The 23,426-nt window shown below is 43.9% G+C and overlaps 1 protein-coding gene across 1 annotated transcript in view; it reads left to right on the top strand.

Annotated features, from left to right (window-relative positions):
• Positions 1 to 23,426, top strand: part of QPCT (glutaminyl-peptide cyclotransferase) — a 30,602-nt gene that overhangs the window by 679 nt on the left and 6,497 nt on the right. The window contains exons 2-6 of the mRNA XM_084828316.1: positions 13,078 to 13,224; positions 16,425 to 16,706; positions 16,983 to 17,162; positions 19,257 to 19,356; positions 20,309 to 20,425. Coding sequence (XP_084684442.1) covers positions 13,078 to 13,224; positions 16,425 to 16,706; positions 16,983 to 17,162; positions 19,257 to 19,356; positions 20,309 to 20,425 — 826 coding nt within the window. The remainder of the gene's footprint in view (positions 1 to 13,077; positions 13,225 to 16,424; positions 16,707 to 16,982; positions 17,163 to 19,256; positions 19,357 to 20,308; positions 20,426 to 23,426) is intronic.

The following is a 23,426-nucleotide window of genomic DNA, read 5'->3' as shown; positions in this document are numbered from 1 at the left end:
GAAAGAAAGTGCACACTAGATACAAATGGAGAGCAAATCAAAACAGGGCATGGTCTGAAGGCACATACAGCAACCTTGCCAAAGCTAAGCAGCTCTGGGCCTGGTCACTGCCTGGATGGGACACCACCCGGGTGGGAACCCCATGTACCAAATAAAAATAACACCAAGTACAACTAGGGTATTCTGCAATGCAGACGTAACAGCCCAATCCTGTATATGTTTTACTCAGAAGTAAGTCCCAATTAGTTCACTTGGGTATACTCACAAGTTTATGTGTATGGGGGATTTCCTCTCCCCAGCACTGCCACCACCTATGGGGGAACTGCTCCTTCACTGGGCAATCCCACCTATGGGGTATCTTATTTAAAGCAACTGCTTACATTTCTGGGCCTAAAGAACTCTCTGCCACTCTAACTCAGAGTTCCACAAGCTGACCCTTTTCTGCTGCCACCAATTCTGTTAGAATACTTCAAAACCTCCTAGTAGCTGGTATAAGAGGCTTAGATGGGCACCAGCACGAGAGACAAGGTGAAGTATTAAACAAGTAATTTATTAAGGGGATATTTTGTACAAAAGGGATTACTAATATTTACTTAGGGGTTTTCAAAAGACTGCTTAGGGAGCAATCCTATGGCCGCTAGACAGTGGCTAGACAGCCATAGGATATCTTGTTTCCCGGGAACCGACCTCAGAGCCCGTGCTCCGAGGTCGATTCCCGGAGAACTGACCTCCCCCCACTTTCGCGCTGTCTTGGAAGCAGCGTGAAGAAGCCCCGTTCTCCGCGCTCACAAGAGGAGCGCAGAGCAGCCTAAAAGGGGTGTGTCTGGGGGTGTTCTGGGGTGGGGAAGGCGGAAATGCCTGTACGACCTGTCCAATGTGTGGTACAGCAGCCTCCTCCCCCACTCAGCCCCCCCCCCCCCCCGTGGCTAGGCAGCTGAAATTGGCTGTCTAGCAGAAAATGCAGGGCAGGAGAGGCACAGAGGGAATGATCCCCTCTGTGCTTCTCCTGCCCTGCATTGGATAGGCGGTCACCTCTGAGTTCAGAGGCGGCCACCTATCCCCATAGGATTGCGCGCACAGTGACAGTTCTTTAGGACTCAAAAGACACTATTGCTGTTGTTGTTTATTCGGTCAGTCGCTTCCGACTCTTCATGACTTCATGGACCAGCCCACGCCAGAGCCTCCTGTCAGCCGTCGCCACCCCCAGCTCCCCCAAGGTCGAGTCCGTCACCTCCAGAATATCATCCATCCATCTTGCCCTTGGTTGGCCCCTCTTCCTTTTGCCTTCCACTTTCCCTAGCAACAGCATCTTCTCCAGGGTATCCTGTCTTCTCATTATGTGGCCAAAGTACTTCAGTTTTACCTTTAATATCATTCCCTCAAGTGAGCAGTCTGGATTGATTTCCTGGAGGATGGACTGGTTTGATCTTCTTGCAGTCCAAGGCACTCTCAGAATTTTCCTTCAGCACCACAGTTCAAAACTATTGCTGTTACAAGTGTCTAAAGACTTCTTTTACCTGAGGCCAAATTCCCTCAACTCCCACTCCAGCCAAATAGCCTTACAACCAGGTCCAGTTTCTGGGTACAGTCTTCCTCTGACACCAAAGTTCCTTATATTTCTGGCTGCTTGGACAGTTTATCTGGGTTTATACTGCCTGCTTGCATAACCTTTCTCTGGCAAGATCTTAGGGCAGCCTCTTGGCATAACACTTCTTCACACAGCGCATAGTTAAACTATGGAATTTGCTGCCACAAGATGTAGTGATGGCCACCAATTTGGATGGCTAGACAAATTCCTGGAGGAAAACTCTATCAATGGCTACTAGTCCTGATGGCTATGTGCTACCTCCAGTACCAGAGGTTATACACCGGTTGCTGGGGAACAGGGTACTGTTACACTTGTGTGCTGCTTGTGGGTTCCCAGTCAACAGCTGGTTGGCCACTGTGTGAACGGAATGCTGGACTAGATGGACCCTTGGTCTGATCCACCATGGCTCTTTTTATGTTCTTATGTAACACAGCCACCTACTCCCTATTCCTGAACTTCACCAGCCACATATGGTTATACCACAGAGAAAGAATAGCTTAATATTCAGGCCTTGGCTATTCAGTTTCTCCTCAACTTTCTCCTAGTCCTTTTAAAACAACACACACCAACCAGCAGAACTTCTCCCTCTCAGACTACCACAGATTGACTCTCCTAACTGTCATCTGTCATACCTTGACTGTCATTTCCTAACTGCTCTTTTCTACCTAGCTAGAATCCCAAGCCAATCAGAATTGAATTTACCTTATCCTGGCCCCATCTACCAATATTCAAAGTGATTATCCCTCTCTTCCCCTTCAGAATGTCACTCAGCAACTGGTACACAGGCCTTTAACAGTAACAAAACAAAGCCTCAAGCCTACTCAGATACATTATTGTCTCACAAAGGCCACACAAAGTAAACATTACTTAACAATAACTGTTATATAACGGGCATTTCTTCACAGTGTGTATAAGAATTGCACTGTTAATTAATAACGTCAGATAAACTTTGACACAGTGGTTTCACCATAGAACATAAACGTACTTCTTCTCAAAGTAATTTACATTCTATGATTTAACTACTACATGGCCATACGAAGAGCCCACAGACAGATCACCGAACATATTTATGTATTAAGGGAGCAATCCTATAGCCCCTAGACATTGTCTGAATTGCCATAAGATACTGGGGATTCTGCTCTCTGAGGTCAGAGGCAGTGCTCCAACCTTGGAAGGGGGAGTCAGAGATCTGACACTCCCCCCTTCCTGCCCCCACCATTGTAGCCGGCACAGAAAGAACTACACCGGCTGGCCTCCAAGTTCTGAAAAGCAACCTCAGAGAAGGGGAAAGGGGAGATTTTAGTGGGCAGGGAAGGGAGGAGACTGGAGAGGCCAGGATACAAGCTATCCTGAGGTCTCTTCAGCTCCTTCCCTCCTGCTCCGAAGCGCCATTGCTAGACAGGCAAAAAAGCCCATCTCACAAAAAATGCAGGGTGGAAAGACGGAGAGGTGAAGATCACCTCCGCCACTCCTCCTACCCTGCACTGGATAATCAGAAGCCTCTGAGTTCGGAGGCTTCTGATCATTGAGGGCACAACTGATAAGATTGCATCCTAAAACATTTTGATCTTGCTTTTCTGTCCACAAGGGCCATGTTAAGGTGGCTCACAATACACATAAATATAATACTATTACATTAAAAGAACACCACTATCCAGTAATGTAAAACATTGCAATCGTAGAACAATCAGTAAAACATCAGCAGCAGTAATCAGCAGAAAACAAATACAAGAGCCAAGGGATTTCAGCCATCTCCCAGATCAAATGTCAAATCAGGAGCATCCTACTCTTGGCATCTAAAAAATAAGGAAGGAGCCTGATGAAATTCTCAGAGCAGTGAATTCCAGAACCTGAAGAGGCTCTCTTGTATACCTTATGCTTCGGATGCTGATGGATCAAGAACCAGGCCCTCACTCAAGGATCTCAGTGTGTGAGAGGAGGTGAAATCCAACTGTCAGCCAGTGAAATGGACAACATTAGCAGAATGGATTCCCCCTCTCTCCTGCAGCCCCCTGTGCCCCAGAGGGGTAGGGGACCCTCCAGAACAGATTTGGAGGGGGTGCAGGGTGGAGGCACAGGAGGGGAAGTCCTGTTGTGTGAGCAGAAGTCCACTTGCATGATTTTGGATGTTGCCATAGACTGGTGGGTTGGACAACCAATGCAGATATTCTATTCTATTTTACTTACATAGCATTATATCTCTGCATGGCTGAAATGGCATTTTGAACCATGACAGCCAGTGCCATGATTAGAGAATCAGAGTGGGTGATTTGGCTTTAAATCCCCACCCACCTTGGGGCAGTCACTTTCTCTCAGTCTAAGCTACCTCATAGGGTTGCTATGAGGATATAATGGGCAGGGGGTGGAGTGGGGACAATGTATAGTGCCATGGGTTCCTTGGAGAAAGATGGAGGTAACAATGACAATCAATATTGTTTATCTGTTAAAATATATACATTCGAACAGAGGCTTTCAATGTGGCTTATATGGCTTCAAACAAGAGCATAGGAAGCTGCCTTATATTGAATCAGACCACAGATCCATCTAGCCCGGTATTATCGACACTGATTGGCAGCAGCTCTCCAGGGTTTCGGGCAGGATTCTTTTCTGACCCTACCTGGAGATGCCGGGACTGAACCTGGAATCTTCTGTGTGCAAAGCACGTGCTGTATCACTGAGCTTTGGCCCATTTTTCAGAATCCAGAGAATTTCCAAAAGCAAGCTGGCAGTTCTTGCTTATGGTTAGTAATATAGTGGAAAAGCCATGCTAAAAGTCAGGATTGTGCACTTTGTGAGAAAAGCATGAAACCTGGCAGATATAAAATGTGCCCTATGAAGTTCAAAGTAAGATAAGGAGGCATTCCTACTATTCTCAAAATCCAAAGTGGCATCTGTTTTATGGGGTTGTTATAAACAATGTGATATCCCATGTTCCATGGGTCCAATTTCAATTTTCTGTATATCAAAGTTGTTATTTTCAGGGACAATCATTTATCCCACAACCCACACTTCCTTTGCCTATGCATTCAAGCTGATCACTAATGGATAACAGTTACCAGACTTCCAAAAGCCACAATGGGCTGCTATGAACTGATAGATTGCAGTTGCAAGAAGAGTTGCCTCAGGCATTTGTGCAAGTGCAGGGATGCACCATTAAAGTGCACTGCTTTGGGTTTTTGTTAGAGACACTGTGTAGCCTGTAGTGTAAGATTAGAGAGTGTGACCGGGTTCAATCAGCAGGGAAAACAACACAGTGTCAGTTGTTTCCCCTGCCCCTGCACGCACTGGTTGTGCGACCAGGATTATCCTAATTACCCGTGCTATAACGTGGGTTGCCGTGTCATCTGAACCCAGCACACAGCACAGGCATAGTTCATTTTCACCCACCCTACAGTCCACACTTTGCAGTATGGGTTGTAGGGTGGGGGAAAATGAACTACGCCTGCACTGTACACCGGGTTTGGACGACAAGGCAACCCGCAGCGCTGGTACATACGGTAATCCGGTAATCCTGGTCACATGACCGGCACACGGGCGTGGGGGAAACAACCAATGCTGCGTTGTTCCCCCCTCTCAATTATCCAAACTCACCCTGTGTTTTAAAACTTCATGCAAACTTATCTCAAAATACTAGCTTTACCCATTATGTAAAAAGGTAAAAGGTAAAGGTGTCCCCAACCAGTCGTGTCCGACTCTAGGGTGCGGTGCTCATCCCCGTTTCTAAGCCGAAGAGCCAGCGCTGTCCGAAGACGCTTCCGTGGTCATGTGGCCGGCATGACTGAACACCGAGGTGCACGGAACGCTGTTACCTTTCCCGCCGAGGCGGTACCTATTTATCTACTTGCAATTTCTTGCTTTCGAACTGCTAGGTTGGCAGGAGCTGGGACTGAAGACGGGAGCTCACTCCATCACGCAGCACTCGGGTCTCGAACTGCTGACCTGCCGACCTTCCAGTCTGCAGTTCAGCGTCTTAACCACTAAGCCACCGCGGCCCATACCCATTTCCTGCCCCTTCAGCCTGTACTTCGCCTTTGCCAGGGGGGTCACAGACCCTCTTTTGGGAGAAGACTGAGCCCAAGTAGGAATTGAGCACCTCTGCCTTTTCTTTGTCATCTGTTATCGTTTTGCCATCCTTATTTAATAGCTGAACAACCATTTCTGTCCTCTGCCTTTTACTATGCACGTAGCTGAAGAAAGCCTTTTTGTTGTTTTTAGCGTCCCTCGCTAAACTCGGCTCGTTCTCAACTTTAGCCTTCCTGACACCATCCCTGCAATTCTGTGCTACCTGCCTGTACTCTTCCTTTGTTACTTGGCCTTCTTTCCACTTCCTATATGTGTCCTTTTTTGTTTTCAGGTCATCTCTAAGCTTTTTGTGAAGCCACATTGGCTTCTTCTGTTGTCTTCCACCTTTTTTTCTTGTTGAAATTGTTTGTAATTGTGCCTTGAGAATTTCCTTTTTTAAAAGCTCCCACCCATCTTGGACTCCTTTTCTCGTTAGCGTCGCTTGCCATGGGACCTTACTGATCATTGTTCTAAGTTTATTAAAATCAGCTTTCCTAAAATCCAGGGTACGCGTTTGACTACACTTGGCTTTTGCTTCCCTTCGAATCAAGAACTGAAGTACAACATGGTTGCTTTCCCCCAGAGTTCCTGTAACTGCTACTTTATCCACTAAGTCATCTCTGTTGGTTAGGATCAAGTCAAGGATAGCCGATCCTCTAGTTCCCTTGTCTACCTTTTTTTGAGAAGGATTTTCTCCTTTTCACAAGGAGGTTCCTAATACTGTACTTTTGCAATACCTTCATTTTGAAATCGGTGAGAATTGTGGCCAACATTATCAGCTGTCCTGTTTGCTTGTTCTGCTCTAGGTATGTCCTCCATTTTAAGATACCAACATTTATTTATGTATTATTTCTTTATTTATTATATTTCAATACCACCCAATAGCCAAAGCTGTCTGGGTGGCTCACAACATGTATTTTCTGTAGAACAAAGGCTGTGCCATGTTATGTTAAACTTCAAAGCACTTACTGGGGGCCGCAGACATGATCCAGGACTTATATAAAACAGTGCCCTCTATAGATCTGGAGGAAAAAAACACAGAAGGAAAAATGGACCCTCCACAGACCACCAAAAATTCCTCTTTAGGCAAATAAACATGATTTGTCAATGTACTGAAACGAGCATGTGTGGGTTTCAAGTCCAGTCCAGTCATTTATTTATTTATTTATTTATTAAATTTATTAATCGCCCATCTGACTGGTCACCCAGCCACTCTGGGCGATGTACAACCCACCATAAAACAATTTAAAACAATAAAATTTTACCATAATTTTTTTTTTTTTTTAAAATACCCTAACCCACCCCAAATGCCTGCCTGAACAACCACATTTTTAATGCACGACGGAAGCTCATTAAAGAGGGGGCATGACGGAGTTCCCTAGGGAGGGAGTTCCACAGAGTGGGGGCCACCACAGACAATATGCAAATTTATTTGCAGACAATATGCTATAATAGGCTTCTAAGTGCCATTTGAGAAAAGCTGCAGAGTTTCCAGGCGAGAAGCTGAAGAACTAACTCCATATAACATGCTAATGCGAATAATAGATGTGTGAGGGTTTTTAAGGAAAAGCAAGTTGGGAGCAAGGACTTAAACCTTTTGCTGCCTGCTGTTACTCTGCTCCAAATCCACCACCACTACTTTCGCAGGCTTTCAGATGTATGTTTGCCGTTGTGTTGCACAAATTATGCTTAAGTTCGTTCCCTCTAGGAGGGGTATGCCAATATCCCCTTAGAGACACACAGAACTCTGAGATTCAGTCCAACGCAGTTTTATTTGGCAGGAGACAAACAGCGCTGTTCAGGTGGATTCTCGTGGCAAACGCCACAAAGGAGAACCACACCCTAGATGTTTTTGGTACAGCTTATATACATTCAGTATAATGACCTCATTAGCTATGCGGGGTGGGCCACATAATATTCATGAACTTCATTAAGCATGCATAGTTGACATGTCTCTACGGCTGACCTGTCCTTGCAAGCTGGGCAGGAAGCGATCTAGCTGGAACTGGTTCTAGCCAGCTGCAGGAGTGGTGGCTACTGGGGGGGGGGCTCCTCTGGCTGTACCCAATATGAAACAGACCGTTACTGTTGGTTTCAACAAGGCAGTTGATAAGACTACCTTCCCCTGGGACTTTCCACTGTAGGAGGCTGCCTCAGATGGCTGCCAATATTTTAAGATGGTGCCTCTTTGGTTCTATCAGTTATGAACATGTATGTGAACCCTCTAGGAGGAAGTGGGGGTCAGAAAGGAATTATTTTGAGTGGCAAAACTCCAGGCAGGAAAAGGTTAACCGACACTCTTCCCTTGCCCCACCCCACTTTTTTGCTCTAAATTCCCTCTTCCCAAAGCTTTTTCGCTTTTGGAAAAAAATAGGGATCAAGGCTGTGTTGTAAGGATTAGTGTGTAATGTGTATATAGCCCCTGACCTAAGTTAGAAAGCACTCTCATAAGAGTGTCAAGAAGACCAGATAAGGAGACTCGTAACGGGATGCAGAAGGAACTTACAGTTATAGGCTGTCGCTGGCCACTTGCACCTTGCCAAGAGGAAATGTGCCACCAAACAAGAGAACACAGATTTGCATATCTTAATTTATATGTAGATGCACTTTTTAAAACAATTACTATGGATCAAGATTAAGACTGCCATTCAATCCACGCCTATCTGGGAGTAAGGCCCAGCTTACTTTTGAACAGACATGTACAGGATTGAACTGGACATTAGTTGAACCTAAAGCCCAGTTATTTAAATAGAAAGATAATCCATCTCATCACAGAGTTGAGAAGACTGTGGCCTGGTGTGCATATTCAGTCTCCTGTCCAGATGCTGTCGATAGGCAACTTCAGGGCCCCTACTCTCCATTCTTATGGCTCTTTATCTTTAAATTGGGCTTGGACTGGAAAGCCCTTCCAGTACAGGACTATCCTCTGTAAATTAGAGCTCATGGCCATCCTATTGGGTGGCTTGGGGAAAAGCCAATCAGAAATAGAATTAAAAGGAAACCTGTCTGTTTTCACAGTCCTCCACTCATCCTTCCTAAAGTAAACATTTGTTACATTTCCTCCTATCTTTTCTTGGAACACTAGAGAATTATAAAACTCTGTATTGCTTCCTTCAAGAACAATCACTGTTCCTGCTTGTGTAACATTGGTGGTGGTGGTGGTGGTGGATATGTTTTAAACAAAAAGATGCTCAACTGCTTCAGTTGAAAGCAGAGGAACAGCCAATGAGAAGGAGGTGCTTAATATTTTTCCTGCTGGCTATTTTCTGCTCCAGTCTCCTTTCCCACCTGTTGGGGAAACAATACAGAGTCAGGGCCAGCCCTCCCCTTAGGCAAAGTGAGGTGGCTACCTCAGGCAGCAGATGGTGAGTGTCCTGTAAGGGCGGCAAATTGTTACTGACTTGCTTTGTTGTTACTGTATTTTTACTGACAGGGAGGAGAAGAGGTGCTTGTGGTATTTTCTGCCTTATGTTTCAAAATAATTTGGCTTGCTTCAGAACTATGCAGCTGACTTGGGTGGGTGAGGGATGCCATTTGCTGCTCCACTTATCTAGTTTTGCCTGCAGGGGGGAAAGCAGATTGTGGGATGGGGTGATTTTAAGATGACAAATGGCTAGCAGGAGAAAGGTTAGGCATTTTCTGACCCTGTGCTCTCCACTAGAGCAGCCCCTTTTTGTAAAACACACACACACACACACACACACACACACCATAAGGAGAGAGAGTCAGGAGACTGCATTTGACTCTTATGAGTCAACTATACTGTTTTAATCAGTGATCAACCCTAGCCATTCCATTCTAAATTATATGTACTGCGTTATACTTCCAAAGATGATGTTAGCTTCAGCAAAATCTTGATTACAGTAATACTCCATTTCATTTTGTAATGGCAGTGACTGGCATCAGTAAATGCTTCTTTGTTTGCTCAGGGTGATTACTGCCTTTTGTGTCATTTACTGATTTCCATGCTAAATATGCTTTTTTGTTTCTCTTTTTGGGGTTATTGTTGTTTTTTATTACCACTAGCACACAAACCTCAATTTGGTTCAGAAAGCCCTACTGGCTAATATACATTTTTTGAATTATTGCCATTAACAAAAGTTTACAAGTATGCTCCCCCATAATTCAAGAAAGCTATAATTTAGGCCTAAAACTAAAATGAGCACACTAAAAATTAAACAGCTAGGAAGATCAAGATAACATGGAACTCTAGACAGTAAGTTTTTAGAGTTGTCTTTCTGTCCAGCTTGAAGACTTCTCTCCCAAGCTATTTACATATCTACCTCCCTCCCTCCATCCCTCCCTCCTATATGAGAAAGACTCAGGACTCCTGTATGAATGGGGGCACTGGCACACTGACATAGTTGGGACACTTCCTCAAGAGCTAGAGCATTTCTACACCAGGCTAAAAGTAAAATCCTGGAACTTTACCAGGGTTTTCTGCTTCTGTTTTAAATGCAGGAACACGATGGGCTCCCTTTACACTCACCTCCCTTCCCTGCACCTTTCCCTCCCTTATCTGCGTGTTCTGTGTGTTTTATTACATAGTGCTGTGGTCTAGCTCCTCTTATTGTGGGTTCTCCTCTTTTCATGTGGGAACTCAGCGCACTATAATTTGAGAGCTCATTATCTCCGATCTTTTAAAAAATGGGATAAAGGTCATTTAGCACAGGAGAAATCCTGGAGGTTGATGTTTTCATCTAAAGGACCCACAAACTTCCATGAGTAACCAGTGTCCATAGCAGGATAAAAGCCCCATGTAGAGAAGCCCCTAGAGCACTGAAATTTGGCACACGTAAAAGTCCAAGGCTGCTCAATCACTAGAAAACTCTGAAGCTGAGGTGCTGGTACATGTCTTCAAAACAGGGGACTTACAAGCCAAGCTCCGTATTTGCCCGAAAGCACGAGGGCTAAAAGCATATAGGGCATGGCCTGCATTCCAGTGGTGGGTGGGAGTGAAGGCAAAAGGGGACAGGGCCAAACTGCCCACATATTGTAGCTGAAAGCTCTTCCGGCGGTAAGTCAGCCTTAGGAGAGGCATTTTGACCTTTTAGAATGGGGAAAAATGCTCAAAAGTCAGGAAACCATCAACGATCAACTGTCAGGGGAAAGGGGGTGGGGGCAGAGGAAGGGGCGTGGCCATCTGGGGAACCCTGGAAGGCTGAGTTTAGCTCCTGGGTCTGAGATGCTGCACCCCTGCTGCATGGGAACAGGGGTGTGCATTCCCCCCGGGCACAGGCTCTTCTTTAGACCTGTGTGCATAGGCCTATATACATGGGGGTGTTGGAGAGCACCTTCACCTCACACACACTTTTGGCTCTTGCACAGAGGGCTACAGTATACCACAAAACAGCTGGGGTACTAACACATCATCTTTGGAAGTATAACACAGCACATATAATTTAGAATGGAATGGCTAGGGTTGATCACTGATCAAAACAGTACAGTCAGCACTTAAGAGTCCGATGCAGTCGCCTGACTCTCTCTCTCCTTATGGTGTGTGTGTGTGTGTGTGTGTGTGTGTGTGTGTGTGTTTTTTTTACAAAAAGGGGCTGCTCTAGTGGAGAGCACAGGGTCAGAAAATGCCTAACCTTTCTCCTGCTAGCCATTTGTCATCTTAAAATCACCCCATCCCACAATCTGCTTTCCTGCCCTGCAGGCAAAAATAGGTAAGTGGAGCAGCAAATGGCACCCCTGACCCACCCAAGTCAAGCTGCATAGTTCTGAAGCAAGCCAAATTATTTTGACACATGTTTCTGGAAGAAAAAAAAACACACTTTGAAGGCAGAATGTATCCTTCACAGACCACCAAAAATTCCTCTTCAGGCAAATAAACATGATATTTCAATGTATTGAAACAAGCATGTGTGGGTTCGAAGTCCAGTCCAATCATTTATTTGCACACAACATGCTTCTAAGTGCCATTTGAGAAAACCTGCAGTTTCCAGGTGAGAAGCTGAAGAACTAACTCTGGATAACATACTAATGCAAATAACAGAGCCCAGATGCATTTTTTTTTTAAAAGGAAAAGCAACTTGGGGGCAGGCGATTTAAACCTTTTGCTGCCCGCTGTTACTCTGTACCACAAAATGGCTGGGGCACTAATTTATTTATTTATTTATTTATTACATTTATATCCCGCCTTTTTTCCTCCTCAAGGAACCCAAGGCGGCTTACACAATCCTCCAGTTTATCCTCACAACAACAACCCTATGAGGTGGGTTGGGCTGAGAGTCTGTGACTGGCCCAAAGTCACCCAGTGAGCTTCCATGTCTGAGTGGGGACTAGAACCCGGATCTCCCAACTCCCAGTCCAACACTCTAGCCACTACACCACACTGGCTCTTACTAACACATATTCTAGAAAGCTGACACCTGGAACAGACATGTATAACACATGTTACCACCCTTTTTGACTTTCTCAAATGCTACGATGGACCCTGCTCCCTTTCCATATCATGGGCATTCCTTGGCTGGAATCCCACTTGACACTTAGCAGCATCAGAGGAATTAGGAAGGCACCACACATGGTCCATTCAGTCCACTTGGAAGTCAGTCCACATGGCTACTAGTCATTTCTGTTGACGGAATGGGCTGGAGTAAGATGGAATGCATGTTCATGCAAGTGGTAGCTGGGAGAACCCGATTAACCAATGGGATTAAATAACAACTTCTAATAAAAGCAAGACTGCCATATTGGGCATATCAGGCTTTTGAAAATAACCAAAAGAAATGATCCAGTGGTCCTTCTTTGGTGCTCTTATATTTACACCTGTGGCAATTTCTAACTTGTGCTAAGCCCTTCATGCGCAGCAGGTGCCCTACGTTGAATTGGTTGCCTTTGCCCAGAACTGTAAACTCACAGACCCCTTCACACACAACTTCAGATGTACGGCAGCCACTTCCTATGGTTCAATCCCATGTGACTGTGGAATATGTGTGAATACCAGAAATGGCGGGCGGGCAAGATGAGCGGGACTTTCCCATCCAACTGTTGCCATTCCTCCCAGCAGGGTGGTGACTGGTGGTGCAGGGGAAGTCACACATAGCTGGTCCCACACGCACATGGCTCTGATACACGCATACTGCGGCCGTATGGGTCATGTCATGGGGAAGCAGCTCCCACGTGGCTATGGTGGGTGTGAAGGCAGATCACATTTGTGTTGATTGTCTGCAGTGTTGCAGCCTGAATTCGCTTATCTTTACGCATTTGCATGGTCTGATTATCTGACCTCATGAAGACATCCCAAAGTATAATTTTTTTCTTCCGTTGTTAGTCACTTTGGATGTTGGTTTTAACAGAAAACTAGGGAATAGGTATTTTAAAATGAATGAATACATGTGTCACTATTGTCAGATACAAAGCATTATAGTTAAACTCCTTATGATAACCCATTATCCTCACCTTGCCTTTGATTCCTTCTGCAGTATTCCCACCGTCCAACCATTTTAAATGCAACTAGCATCCGGCAGGTTGCTAAGCACACAGATGGTAATCGAATGTGGCAAAATGACCTGCAACCGATACTGATTGAGAGATACCCAGGATCACCTGGAAGTTATGCCGTTCGTCAGGTAAGGCTCAAAATACAGTCCATACTGATATCTGTGATTAGCCTTCCTATTCTTTCTCTTTCCCAGTCTCCTCTCTCCATTTGTCTCCCAATTTGTGCTACATTGGTCCACTTTGCTTCTCAGTAAATTACTCCACAGGATGGCCCGTTTAAACGCCCTGATACATAGTATCGACACTTTTAACCAGAAACTCTCTCTGCATTCATTGCGGTGTAAGAACCCTCCAAGTCACTGATTAAACAGGGGGTTAAATCCAATGTCATGCAAGTGGACTTCCCCTTAGTCTCCTCCCCCTTGCACCCCACCCCCCAGATCTGCCAGACCAGATTTGGGGGGCTCACAGGGAGCTGCATGGGTGAGGGGAAATTATTCTGCCAGCAGATTCCATTCCACTGGCAGACAGTCAGTATTAGATCCAACCCAATATTCTTAACACTGTAATCATACTATCTCTGATCTAGCACCAGTAACGTAATATCCCATCCCCATGTAATGGATTAGACAGGAATAGGCTTGCTGTAGGGGTAATAAAGAATGAATATACCCATTGTGTTGTGTGAATGCTCCTGCACTGGATGCTAGCATGGCAGGCTGTACACAGCTAGCAAGGACAAATATGAATGTTGAAATAAAAGCTTCCTAAAATGACAGGACATTTCAGCTGGGAGAGGGAACACTGAATTAATACATTGTAACAAACACATGTCACAGAGGAAATACAGGTTGTTGTTTTAATTACATGGTTAAAGTTTATGGAGTTGAGGTTGCAATTATGTCATCATCACTCATGACATCACAGATAATCACCACTAGCAATTGATGTATTAAGCCAGGAGAAGAATTGTATCCCCATTATATCCCCAAAATATAACCACAAATATGTAACAACTGAGCATTTATCATACCAAAGCTTGATAGTGTGAAAAGGCTCTGAAACAGTAGTGATCCATCTCAGTAGAGCTGGAATGTGACAAGCAAGCTTGATGATCTACAATTATTGAAATATATATATATATATATATATATATATATATGTATATATATATGCGCACCTCTTTCAAAGAGCATCTATTGCACATAGTGCTGTCGTTTCCTAGGAGATTTACTGGCAGATTGCCTAAACAAAGAGCATAACAGTGACATCTCTGGCACAGCAGTCATTGGGCATGTTCAGGCAGGAATCTGTACTGCTGTGGGAGAAGAGCATTAAATGAAAGTTAAATTTCCTAGAAAGAATACTAAATGCTTCTTTGTCAGTTTCAAGGACATTGACAAGAGCTTACTAAATTGTCTCCTACGTGGGAAGGCCTTGTGTGGTGCCAACAACTCAGGGTAGACAACAGCGATCATCTATGGGCATAGATCAGTCCCATTGAAAAATAGATGACCCATTGCACTGAGTTCTTGGTTTCCCCCACCTCACCCCGTATATTAATGCTGATTTGCTATATGTTTGTTACATTTACATTTTGTTCTTTCAGTAATCTCCGAGAGGTGTACAAGCTGACCTCTTGTCCAAAAACTGTTTGAGCCTTGACCTGCTTAATTTCAGAGATAAGACACCTTCTCTGGACCTTGGACTTCATGTGAATTTATTGGAGCTTCTGTCCTAGTAAATACACAGAGGGCCAGGATGCCAGTGGATGTTCATTGCCAGTGGTCTTCTCATATTTAATTGTGTCTTATATGATTTCATTCTCATAACTACTGAATCCTAGATTTCCTGTTCATTGATTTGATTGCATGGAAGATACAGACCGTGTCCTTCTGAATAAATTAACTAGCCTTCAGTCACATCACTTTTACTTTGGACAGCATGTTTTTTATTGACAAGTATCAACATGTTACATAAAATACTGAAGAGCCTTTTAGACCTTGAACCCAATAACATTAAATGTGCCACAGGGATCAATTCTAAAGCAGATGAGACATATTGCTAAGGAAACATCCCAAGGTATACCCTCAATGGGGGACAATTAAATATCATTAAGTGACAGCAGCTGGGGTCCACAACCTGGTTGCCTTTAATTTCCAGCTGGATTTGCAGACTGAAGAAAGTTCCATTCCCACCCTCACACTTTTAACTGCTTCTATGCCCTTTTCAATTAGGAACGTGAAGAAAGTGTGAGAAAACCAATTGTAGATGTATCCATGCATATGTACTCTTAGGTGTGAGTGCATGCGTGTGTGTGCATGTGTGTGAGAGAGAAAAAGAGAGAGCTCATGAAAAAAAATCTACCAGCCACTCTCTTCTTTGCACTTTTTTCACTTAATTGCAAATTAATGATGTAATTGAAGAGGAACTACTGATTTGGGATGATCTGGGACAGGGTGCAAATGAATTGAAGAATTTATTTGAGATGATTTGTATGAGAAATAAATTGGCTGGCTTTGCCTTCTGTGAAATTTTAAGAAATGCTGGTAATTATTCATAAATTTGTGTGTATGTAGAAATTAGCATATGCAAATTTTATGCAGATTTACGTCCTATCACCCTGCCTCCCAGCTATTTTATGTGCCTAACAAAGCCCCTGGACTGGCCCATGCACACAGATGCCTCTCTGCTTCGGTCCTGCTCGACTTTCTCCCTGCTGTTGGGGAAGGACAGACCTTCCAAGAAAACGTTGCCCATGTGCGCAGTGCCATCTTGAAAGAGGCATTCCCCTGTTAAGCTAGTAGCTCAATAGGGGAAAGATGTAAGGGTATACAGCAGTAGTGCTGTCAGGGCAGGACTTTGGGGCAGAAGTCCAAGGCCCCACTCAGGAGAATGAGCAGGAGGGTCCCTAAACATAGCAGGGCTGGCTTACCACATTTTGACGTCGTGCATATTACCATCCGAAGAGAGTGGGTGAAAGAGAATGAAATCCAGAATCTAAAATTACATAACATCACCACTGGTGTGCAGCTTCTCACTCCAAAATTTGATTCCTCTTAAAGAGCAACCAATCTGAAGCAGAGCACTCCACACCCCTCCATTCTGTAATCAGGCTGGGCATGTGCTTGCCTGAAATAAGTCCCTAAAGAAAAATGAATTGTTGATAGGAAAGCCATAAATGGGTATTATTGTAATGTTAAAATATCTGTGGACGATGGTAAGCTCTTTCAGGTCATTCTCTAGGTCCTGCAGAGTTGATCTGCATGGTCTTGCTTTCAGATAAGCTATTTTTGTCTCCTTTAACCCGCGGCCATTTACCTTTCAGCATATCAAGCACCGTTTGCAAGGACTACAGGCTGGCTGGGTTGTTGAAGAAGACACATTTCAGAGCCACACTCCTTATGGATATCGCACCTTTTCAAATATCATCAGCACCCTTAATCCCCTTGCCAAGCGCCATTTGGTGCTCGCTTGTCATTATGATTCAAAATACTTTCCACCGCGCTTGGACGGCAAAGTGTTTGTTGGTGCCACTGACTCAGCTGTGCCTTGCGCTATGATGCTAGAATTGGCACGTTCCCTAGACAGACAGCTTCATCCTCTGAAGGTATGTTGTCTCTCCAGCTGTTTCTGCATTAATTGTGGACCACTGGAAGCTCTGATGGCAGGGGGGCAGTGAATCCACTCCAGGTTTCAATCAGAACCTGTCAGGACTCTAAAGGATCCATCCAAGGTGTGGAAGCACCTTGGAAGGCTCCTTTAGAGTTCTGACTGGAAGCCAGAATGGATTCACTGCCCCCTGACAACAGAGCCACCAGCCTCCACTGTGTGGATCTCAGCATGGGGACTGACCTTCTGTTTTGTTTCTCTTTTTATTCCACAGATGATCAGCTCAGGTGGCAGGCCAGATCTCTCCCTGCAGCTCATCTTCTTCGATGGTGAAGAAGCCTTTGTTCGATGGACCCCTTCGGATTCGCTGTATGGTTCTCGGCACTTGGCCCAGCAAATGGCATCAACTCCGCATCCAGCGGGTGCCACTTATACAAATCAGATTCAGGGCATTGTAAGCGCATTTATAGAGATAGAGGGGAAAGGGAGCAGTTTAAAATAACTGATTTAGGTAACAGATGTGAACAATGTCTTGTGGAATGATTGATTTGATTTGTCATTGCTGCAACTGTCTGAAATATTTTGAAGTAATACCAGGAAAAGCCAGTGCTCAGGAAACAAAGTGGGCAAAGGTACAAAATATGTTACAATCTTTAGATGGGTGAAAGTTGTATAGACTTCTTTTTTAGCTTTGCATAGGACCTACAGAAAGGACTGGAACCACTTTAAAACTGTGCTTCCCAAGCCCGATCCAGAAGGATACCATGGTTGATGGTATCGAACACTTTAATTGTGTAAGGCTGCAACCCTGTGAACATTTACCTGAAAGTAAGCCCCACTGAGCTCTGTAGGACTTATTTCTCAGTAGACGTACATATGGCTGTGCATTCAGCCACCTTCCTTATTTATAACTATTAATAAAAAAATGAAGATCGGAGGAAGCAGCAGGCCTGTTTGCTTTTCTTTAGCAGGCTACAGGCTGAGTATTTATGTGGCCAGGATCTCTTCTCAATCATCCCGGAGTACAGGGCACGGAATAATGGGCTCAAGTTACAGGAAGCCAGATTCCGGCTGAACATCAGGAAAAACTTTCTGACTGTTAGAGCAATACGACAACAGAACCAATTACCTAGGGAGGTGATGGGCTCTCCCACACTGGAGGCATTCAAGATGAGCCTGGACAGCCATCTGTCAGGGACACTTTGACTTGGATTCCTGCATTGAGCAGGGGGTTAGACTCAATGGTCTTGTAGGCCCCTTCCAACCCTACGATTCTATGATTCTATGTACTCAACTCTGGAAATTAATACCAGTTTATCATATGGTCTCTAGCACAGCCAGGTAGCTGCCATAGAAGCCCGAGAATCTGAACGTACTTAGAACTAGCACCCACCACCCTCATCACTACACTTCTAGCTCTCATAGTTTTGAAGAAAGACACATACCCCCATAACCTGTGCACATCATCTGAAAAATGCTTAGGGCTACATGTAGTTAGGGGGCTGTGATATTACTGTTTTTAGAGTAGAATTTCAGAGACCTTCCCCTTAAATAAAAGCAAGACAGATGAAACTGGAATACACTATATTAATAAAGCCAGTGTTGGAAGGTTATTGGGGAAAAGCTTGATAACACTACAGAGGAAAGACAATTGACTATTAACACTAATTGGGTGAAAACCAATTGTGTCCATCCACTGACAGAATGGCATCCTCCAGTGAAAGGTCTTCCCCCTCCCCGCTTGCACATCCCCACACCCCCATCTGCTCTGGAATGTTGGAGGACCCTTGATCAAATGTTGGGGTGCACAGGAGATTACAGGGAGAAGGAGAGGATGGGAGCGGTCTGTTGAACAAGTGGAAGTTCACTCACACAATGTTGGATGTAGCTCTTTAACTTCATGGATCATTTCAGCTACAATTATTAATTTAATTGGGTTTAATGGGGGACAATATTCTCTTTTTCTTTATTATATGCCACTAATGTCCATCTTATCTAGATCTGGCCTATTGTATTTCTCAAGGTCTTATTGTAATTTTTTCTTCGAACTGATTTAATAAACACAAAAGTCTCCAGTATTAATTCTAGCCATCAGAATAAGAAATTCTTAGTTACAATAGTCAAGAGAAAGAAACTAAACCATCCTTCAATTTTTACTAATGTTTTCAGTATCCATGCTATATTTCTCTTTTTAAAAGGTCTGAAGTTTGGTGATGGTTGTCGTTCACATGTGAATGTTGACAAGCTCAGCTGAATCTGATGACTATCTAAAAGCTCAGACCTGGTCACCTCAAAGTTGATAGTTCAACCTTATACACTCGGAATTAAGCCTCACTAAGTACAGTGGGACTTCCTTCCAGGTAAGTATGTATAGGATTGCAGCTTCAATGAGATTGCCACTATTCACCTGTGGATGTTCAACAGGTGGGATGTTCAGAACATTTGTCTGGGATTGCTGACATACATTGTAGTACTATCTAAAATCAGTGTACCTACAGGGCCCTGCAAGTGACATTTACAAGGCTTTTTCTTTACCAATTTCTCATAGGATCTTTTTGTGTTACTGGATTTAATTGGTGCTCAGAATCCAACCTTTCCCAATTATTTTCTGAACACGGCTCGGTGGCTTGGGAGACTTGAAGCAATTGGTAAGAACAAATTATGCAAAACATATTTTAAAAAACATTGTTAGTTCTACATAGTAGAAACTCTTTGTTGTTGTGCAGTCGTGTCCGACTCTTCGTGACCCCATGGACCATAGCATGCCAGGCCTTCCTGTCTTGCGCTCTCTCCCAGAGTGTGCTCAAGTTCATATTCATTGCATCGGTGATGCTATCTAGCCATCTCATCCTCTGCCGTCCCCTTCTCCTTTTGCCTTCAGTCTTTCCCAGCATCAGGGTCTTTTCCAGAGAGTTTTCTCTTCGCATTAGGTGGCCAAAATATTTGAGCTTCAGTATCTGTCCTTCCAATGAGCACTCAGGGTTGATTTCCTTTAGGATGGACTGATCTGACCTCCTTGCAGTCCAAGGGACTCGTAAGAGTCTTCTCCAGCACCACAGTTCGAAAGCAAGTAAAAACTCTAGAGCTCTTTTAAGTTTTATATGCTGGAGTTACGCGTGACAAAATGCTCTTAGAATTTTATATTAGTACTCTGGGTATGCCCATTATTTTTTCCCTTTGGGGGAAAAACCTTAAAAGAAAACTCCTTTCTGATCACACTGTTAAAGAATGAGATTGTAACTAGTTACATAAATGTTTTCTCTTTCTTTTTCAATCAAAGCATACACTGCCCTTTAAGAGAAAGAACTATGCAAGTGACCCAAACAGTGAGCTGCTAACATAGCAGCTAACCAGATTCAGCATTTAGAAATATTCCCTGCAGGACGACCAGTTTGAGGGCATTTTCTGGGATGTGGTAAATAACAAGCATAGCAAATGGGACTGTATTCATACTACTACTTTATTGTGTGAAACTGTGGGGAAACCTATTTTGTGCCTCAAATGGTTGTTTTAATCAGGTGCAATTGTAAGCCTTTAAAAAAAAGTGATTATATTGCCATTCACTGCTTAACCATGTTTTTTTGTTTTAAACAACTGCAGAAAAAAATCTTCATGATTTGGGATTGCTAAAGAATCACCCTTCTGAAAGGCAGTATTTCCGAAGAGACTTGCAAGGACAACCAGTTGAGGATGACCATGTACCATTTTTAAGAAGGGGTATGAAAGCTCTCATTTATATGATCTTTAGCTAACACACAAGGATATAGATTACTTTATAGCAAGTGAGCAACACACATGCTTGGAAGTCGCATTTTTCCCAACATAGTGCAAATTAATCCTCACTGTAACAATGAAGGAAGAGCACTCAACTCTTCAAGCACCACAGGATCCTATGTGAATCGATAGGATAGTGGCAAGCTTTTCGTTCAACCCATGGCAGCCCCAGCTTGTCAGATGAGTTGTACACCCCAGGTAGAAGCTTTCAGTTTTGTATGTCTTTACAAACAACTTCAGCGTGAGATGGTAATAGGGCATGAAAGTTGGCAAATAAGCTACACAAGCAGGAAACTGCCATAAGCTGGAGCTGCAAAACAAAATGGTTGGCATGGGTCCATTGACAATGTGAATTAAACCTCATCTGTCTAACTTCAGGCTCCCAATTTTGAAAACTTAAAGTATGTCTTATCACTTCTTTTATAAATGTTCCAGCTTCATAAGTCTGCATTCCGCCTCTTGCTTTGCTGGTCCAAGTGGGAGTGGCACAGTCAGAAAGCAGTGAGAAAGGGAAAGGTAGCTGGCTGCCTCTGGGAAATCTGAGATTCATCTGTGAGAGCACACCATTTCCCCTAGCAAGTGTAGTGGGCAAAACATCAGGCTATGAAGGACTGAGTGCCTTTCTGGTGTCAACAGCCAGTAGATGAAATGCTTTCCTTTATCTGCCCCTATTTACACAATTACAATACATTAAAAGTTGCCATTCCCTTCTAAAAAGTGGTGGCTTTTGGACAAATTCCAGAAGAGCAGTCATATTAATATGCCATTACAAAAACCAGCAACAACTTCAGGTACCTGACTCACAGATTTATTGTGGCATAAGCTTCTGTGGGAAAAAGCCCACTTCACCTGATGCACGAAGCAGTTGCTTAAGTCAGCAGATACATTATACCCCAAGTTCAGAGGAAATGGGGTTTCTTCTTCTTGTTTTATACCGAAGAGGCCAAAAGGTCAACCAGTGTAAAAGATAATACTAGGTGTGTCACAATGTGATGCAGAGCAATAAATACATAATCTGATCAAATGAGTCAGAGCTAATCAACATGGGTGTGATCCATTCCTGACAAACCACCAATATTAATCTTAATTATTTGTACACCCCAGCTTAATCTTAATTATTAAAATCACCTAAAGAGGGTCTATTACACTGGCCTCACAGATCCTGGAAATGCCTACCTCACTTACAGAAATTAACTGTCCTTCGTCATGAGTTTGTCTACACTATTGATACTGCTATGTCTATTCATCATTAGCAGACGTTAATCATGAGTGTGTCACACCAACACTGTTTGGATCCTACATATTTGTGTTCCGCATAATACTATGACACATACCAACTACTATCTCCTGCACTTTTGGGGCCCACTTGGGGTAGGGGGAATTATTTTCTCTGTACCCAGGATATAGGGCCGTGGTGGCTTAGTGGTTAAGACGCTGAACTGCAGACCGGAAGGTCGGCAGGACAGCAGTTCGAGACCCAAGTGCCGCGTGACGGAGTGAGCTCCCGTCTTCAGTCCCAGCTCCTGCCAACCTAGCAGTTCGAAAGCAAGAAATTGCAAGTAGATAAATAGGTACCGCTTTGGTGGGAAAGGTAACAGCATTCCGTGCACCTCGGTGTTCAGTCATGCCGGCCACATGACCACAGAAGCGTCTTTGGACAGCACTGGCTCTTCGGCTTAGAAATGGAGATGAGCACCACACCCTAGAGTCGGACACGACTGGTTGGGGACACCTTTACCTTTACCTTTTTACCCAGGATATACACACCTACCCACTTAGACAACCATTAAATGCATCAGGTGCGTATTTGTGCCACAACAAATCTTTGTCTTTAAGATGCCACAAGATTCTTTGGTGTTATGGTACCTTGTGTGTATTGCTTTGTAAGTTATCTTACAATTAAGGTACCTTACAGTTCCTTCTTAACAATACACTTATATTAAGGTTTGGTAATTTAAACTATTTATTTAAATCTAAATCAAGCAATTGCTCATATAAGCCAATGGTTATAATCATTATTCAATCATTTGTTTTAATTGTCCGACATCTCTATTGCAAGGCATCTTGCTAGTGGAAACAGGGCCCAAGCATGATTTTCTTAGAGGCCCAGTGCAAACTTGCAACATAGTCCCTCTCTTACATAATACCATGATCCCATCCCACCCATACAATCTCATGATTTGTATTGATAGGCAGACATGGCAGTATTATATTCATGCATACGTTCACTAGACTTTTACTCACATGTATTTGCGGTCTCTAAATCCTACAGTAACACTGTCTCCCACTATCCCTGAGATGAGTGTCCCTGATTATTATGGTGCTTTGTCCCTCCTACCAGCTGTCCTTCCCTCCTGCCTATGCACAAAGAACTCTGGGACTGGTTGTACTTGAGAAAGCTTGTCGCACAGGGAACCACAGGCCTTTCGCTTCTTTTCTCTCAGAGTCCTAGTTTACCTGCACAAGAACACTCTCTCTGTCTTAAAGAAGAGCCTGGGCCACAGGGCCAGCAACTCATGTTTTCAGAATGTTGCTTGTGCATGGGAACTAAGCGTCCATAAATATTCTCAGGCACTTTACCCCCCCAGTTTTTCCTCATGCTAATGGGCTTACAGCTGGGGGGTGCAGGTGGATTTCTGGGCCCTGAGTGGCAATATAAGTTAAGAAAGGAGGCTTTTCTTTACACTAGCAGGTGTCAGCTAACACAATATCTACTGTAGAAAAATAAAAGGAAATATGCATGCAACAGGGCCAAACTAGATGATGTACCACATTTCATTTCTTGTCTACAGTTACTAACAAGCATCTACTGTTAACTGGGGCTGTGGGTCAGAATGCTGCTGCTCCTCCCTCTTTCCTGGCCTTTTCTAAGCCTACTCAAGACCTGTCTTAGTCTCTGTCTCTCTCTCCTTCAGTTTCCTCAGAACCTTTCTTCACAATTTCT

Source organism: Heloderma suspectum, chromosome 1, assembly GCF_057233095.1.
Source record: "Heloderma suspectum isolate Gila_16-S chromosome 1, 16-S_ref, whole genome shotgun sequence".
NCBI classification, from domain to species: Eukaryota; Metazoa; Chordata; class Lepidosauria; order Squamata; family Helodermatidae; genus Heloderma; species Heloderma suspectum.
The sequence above is the reverse complement of the archived record's forward strand: the minus strand, read 5'-3'. Positions and strand labels throughout refer to the sequence as shown.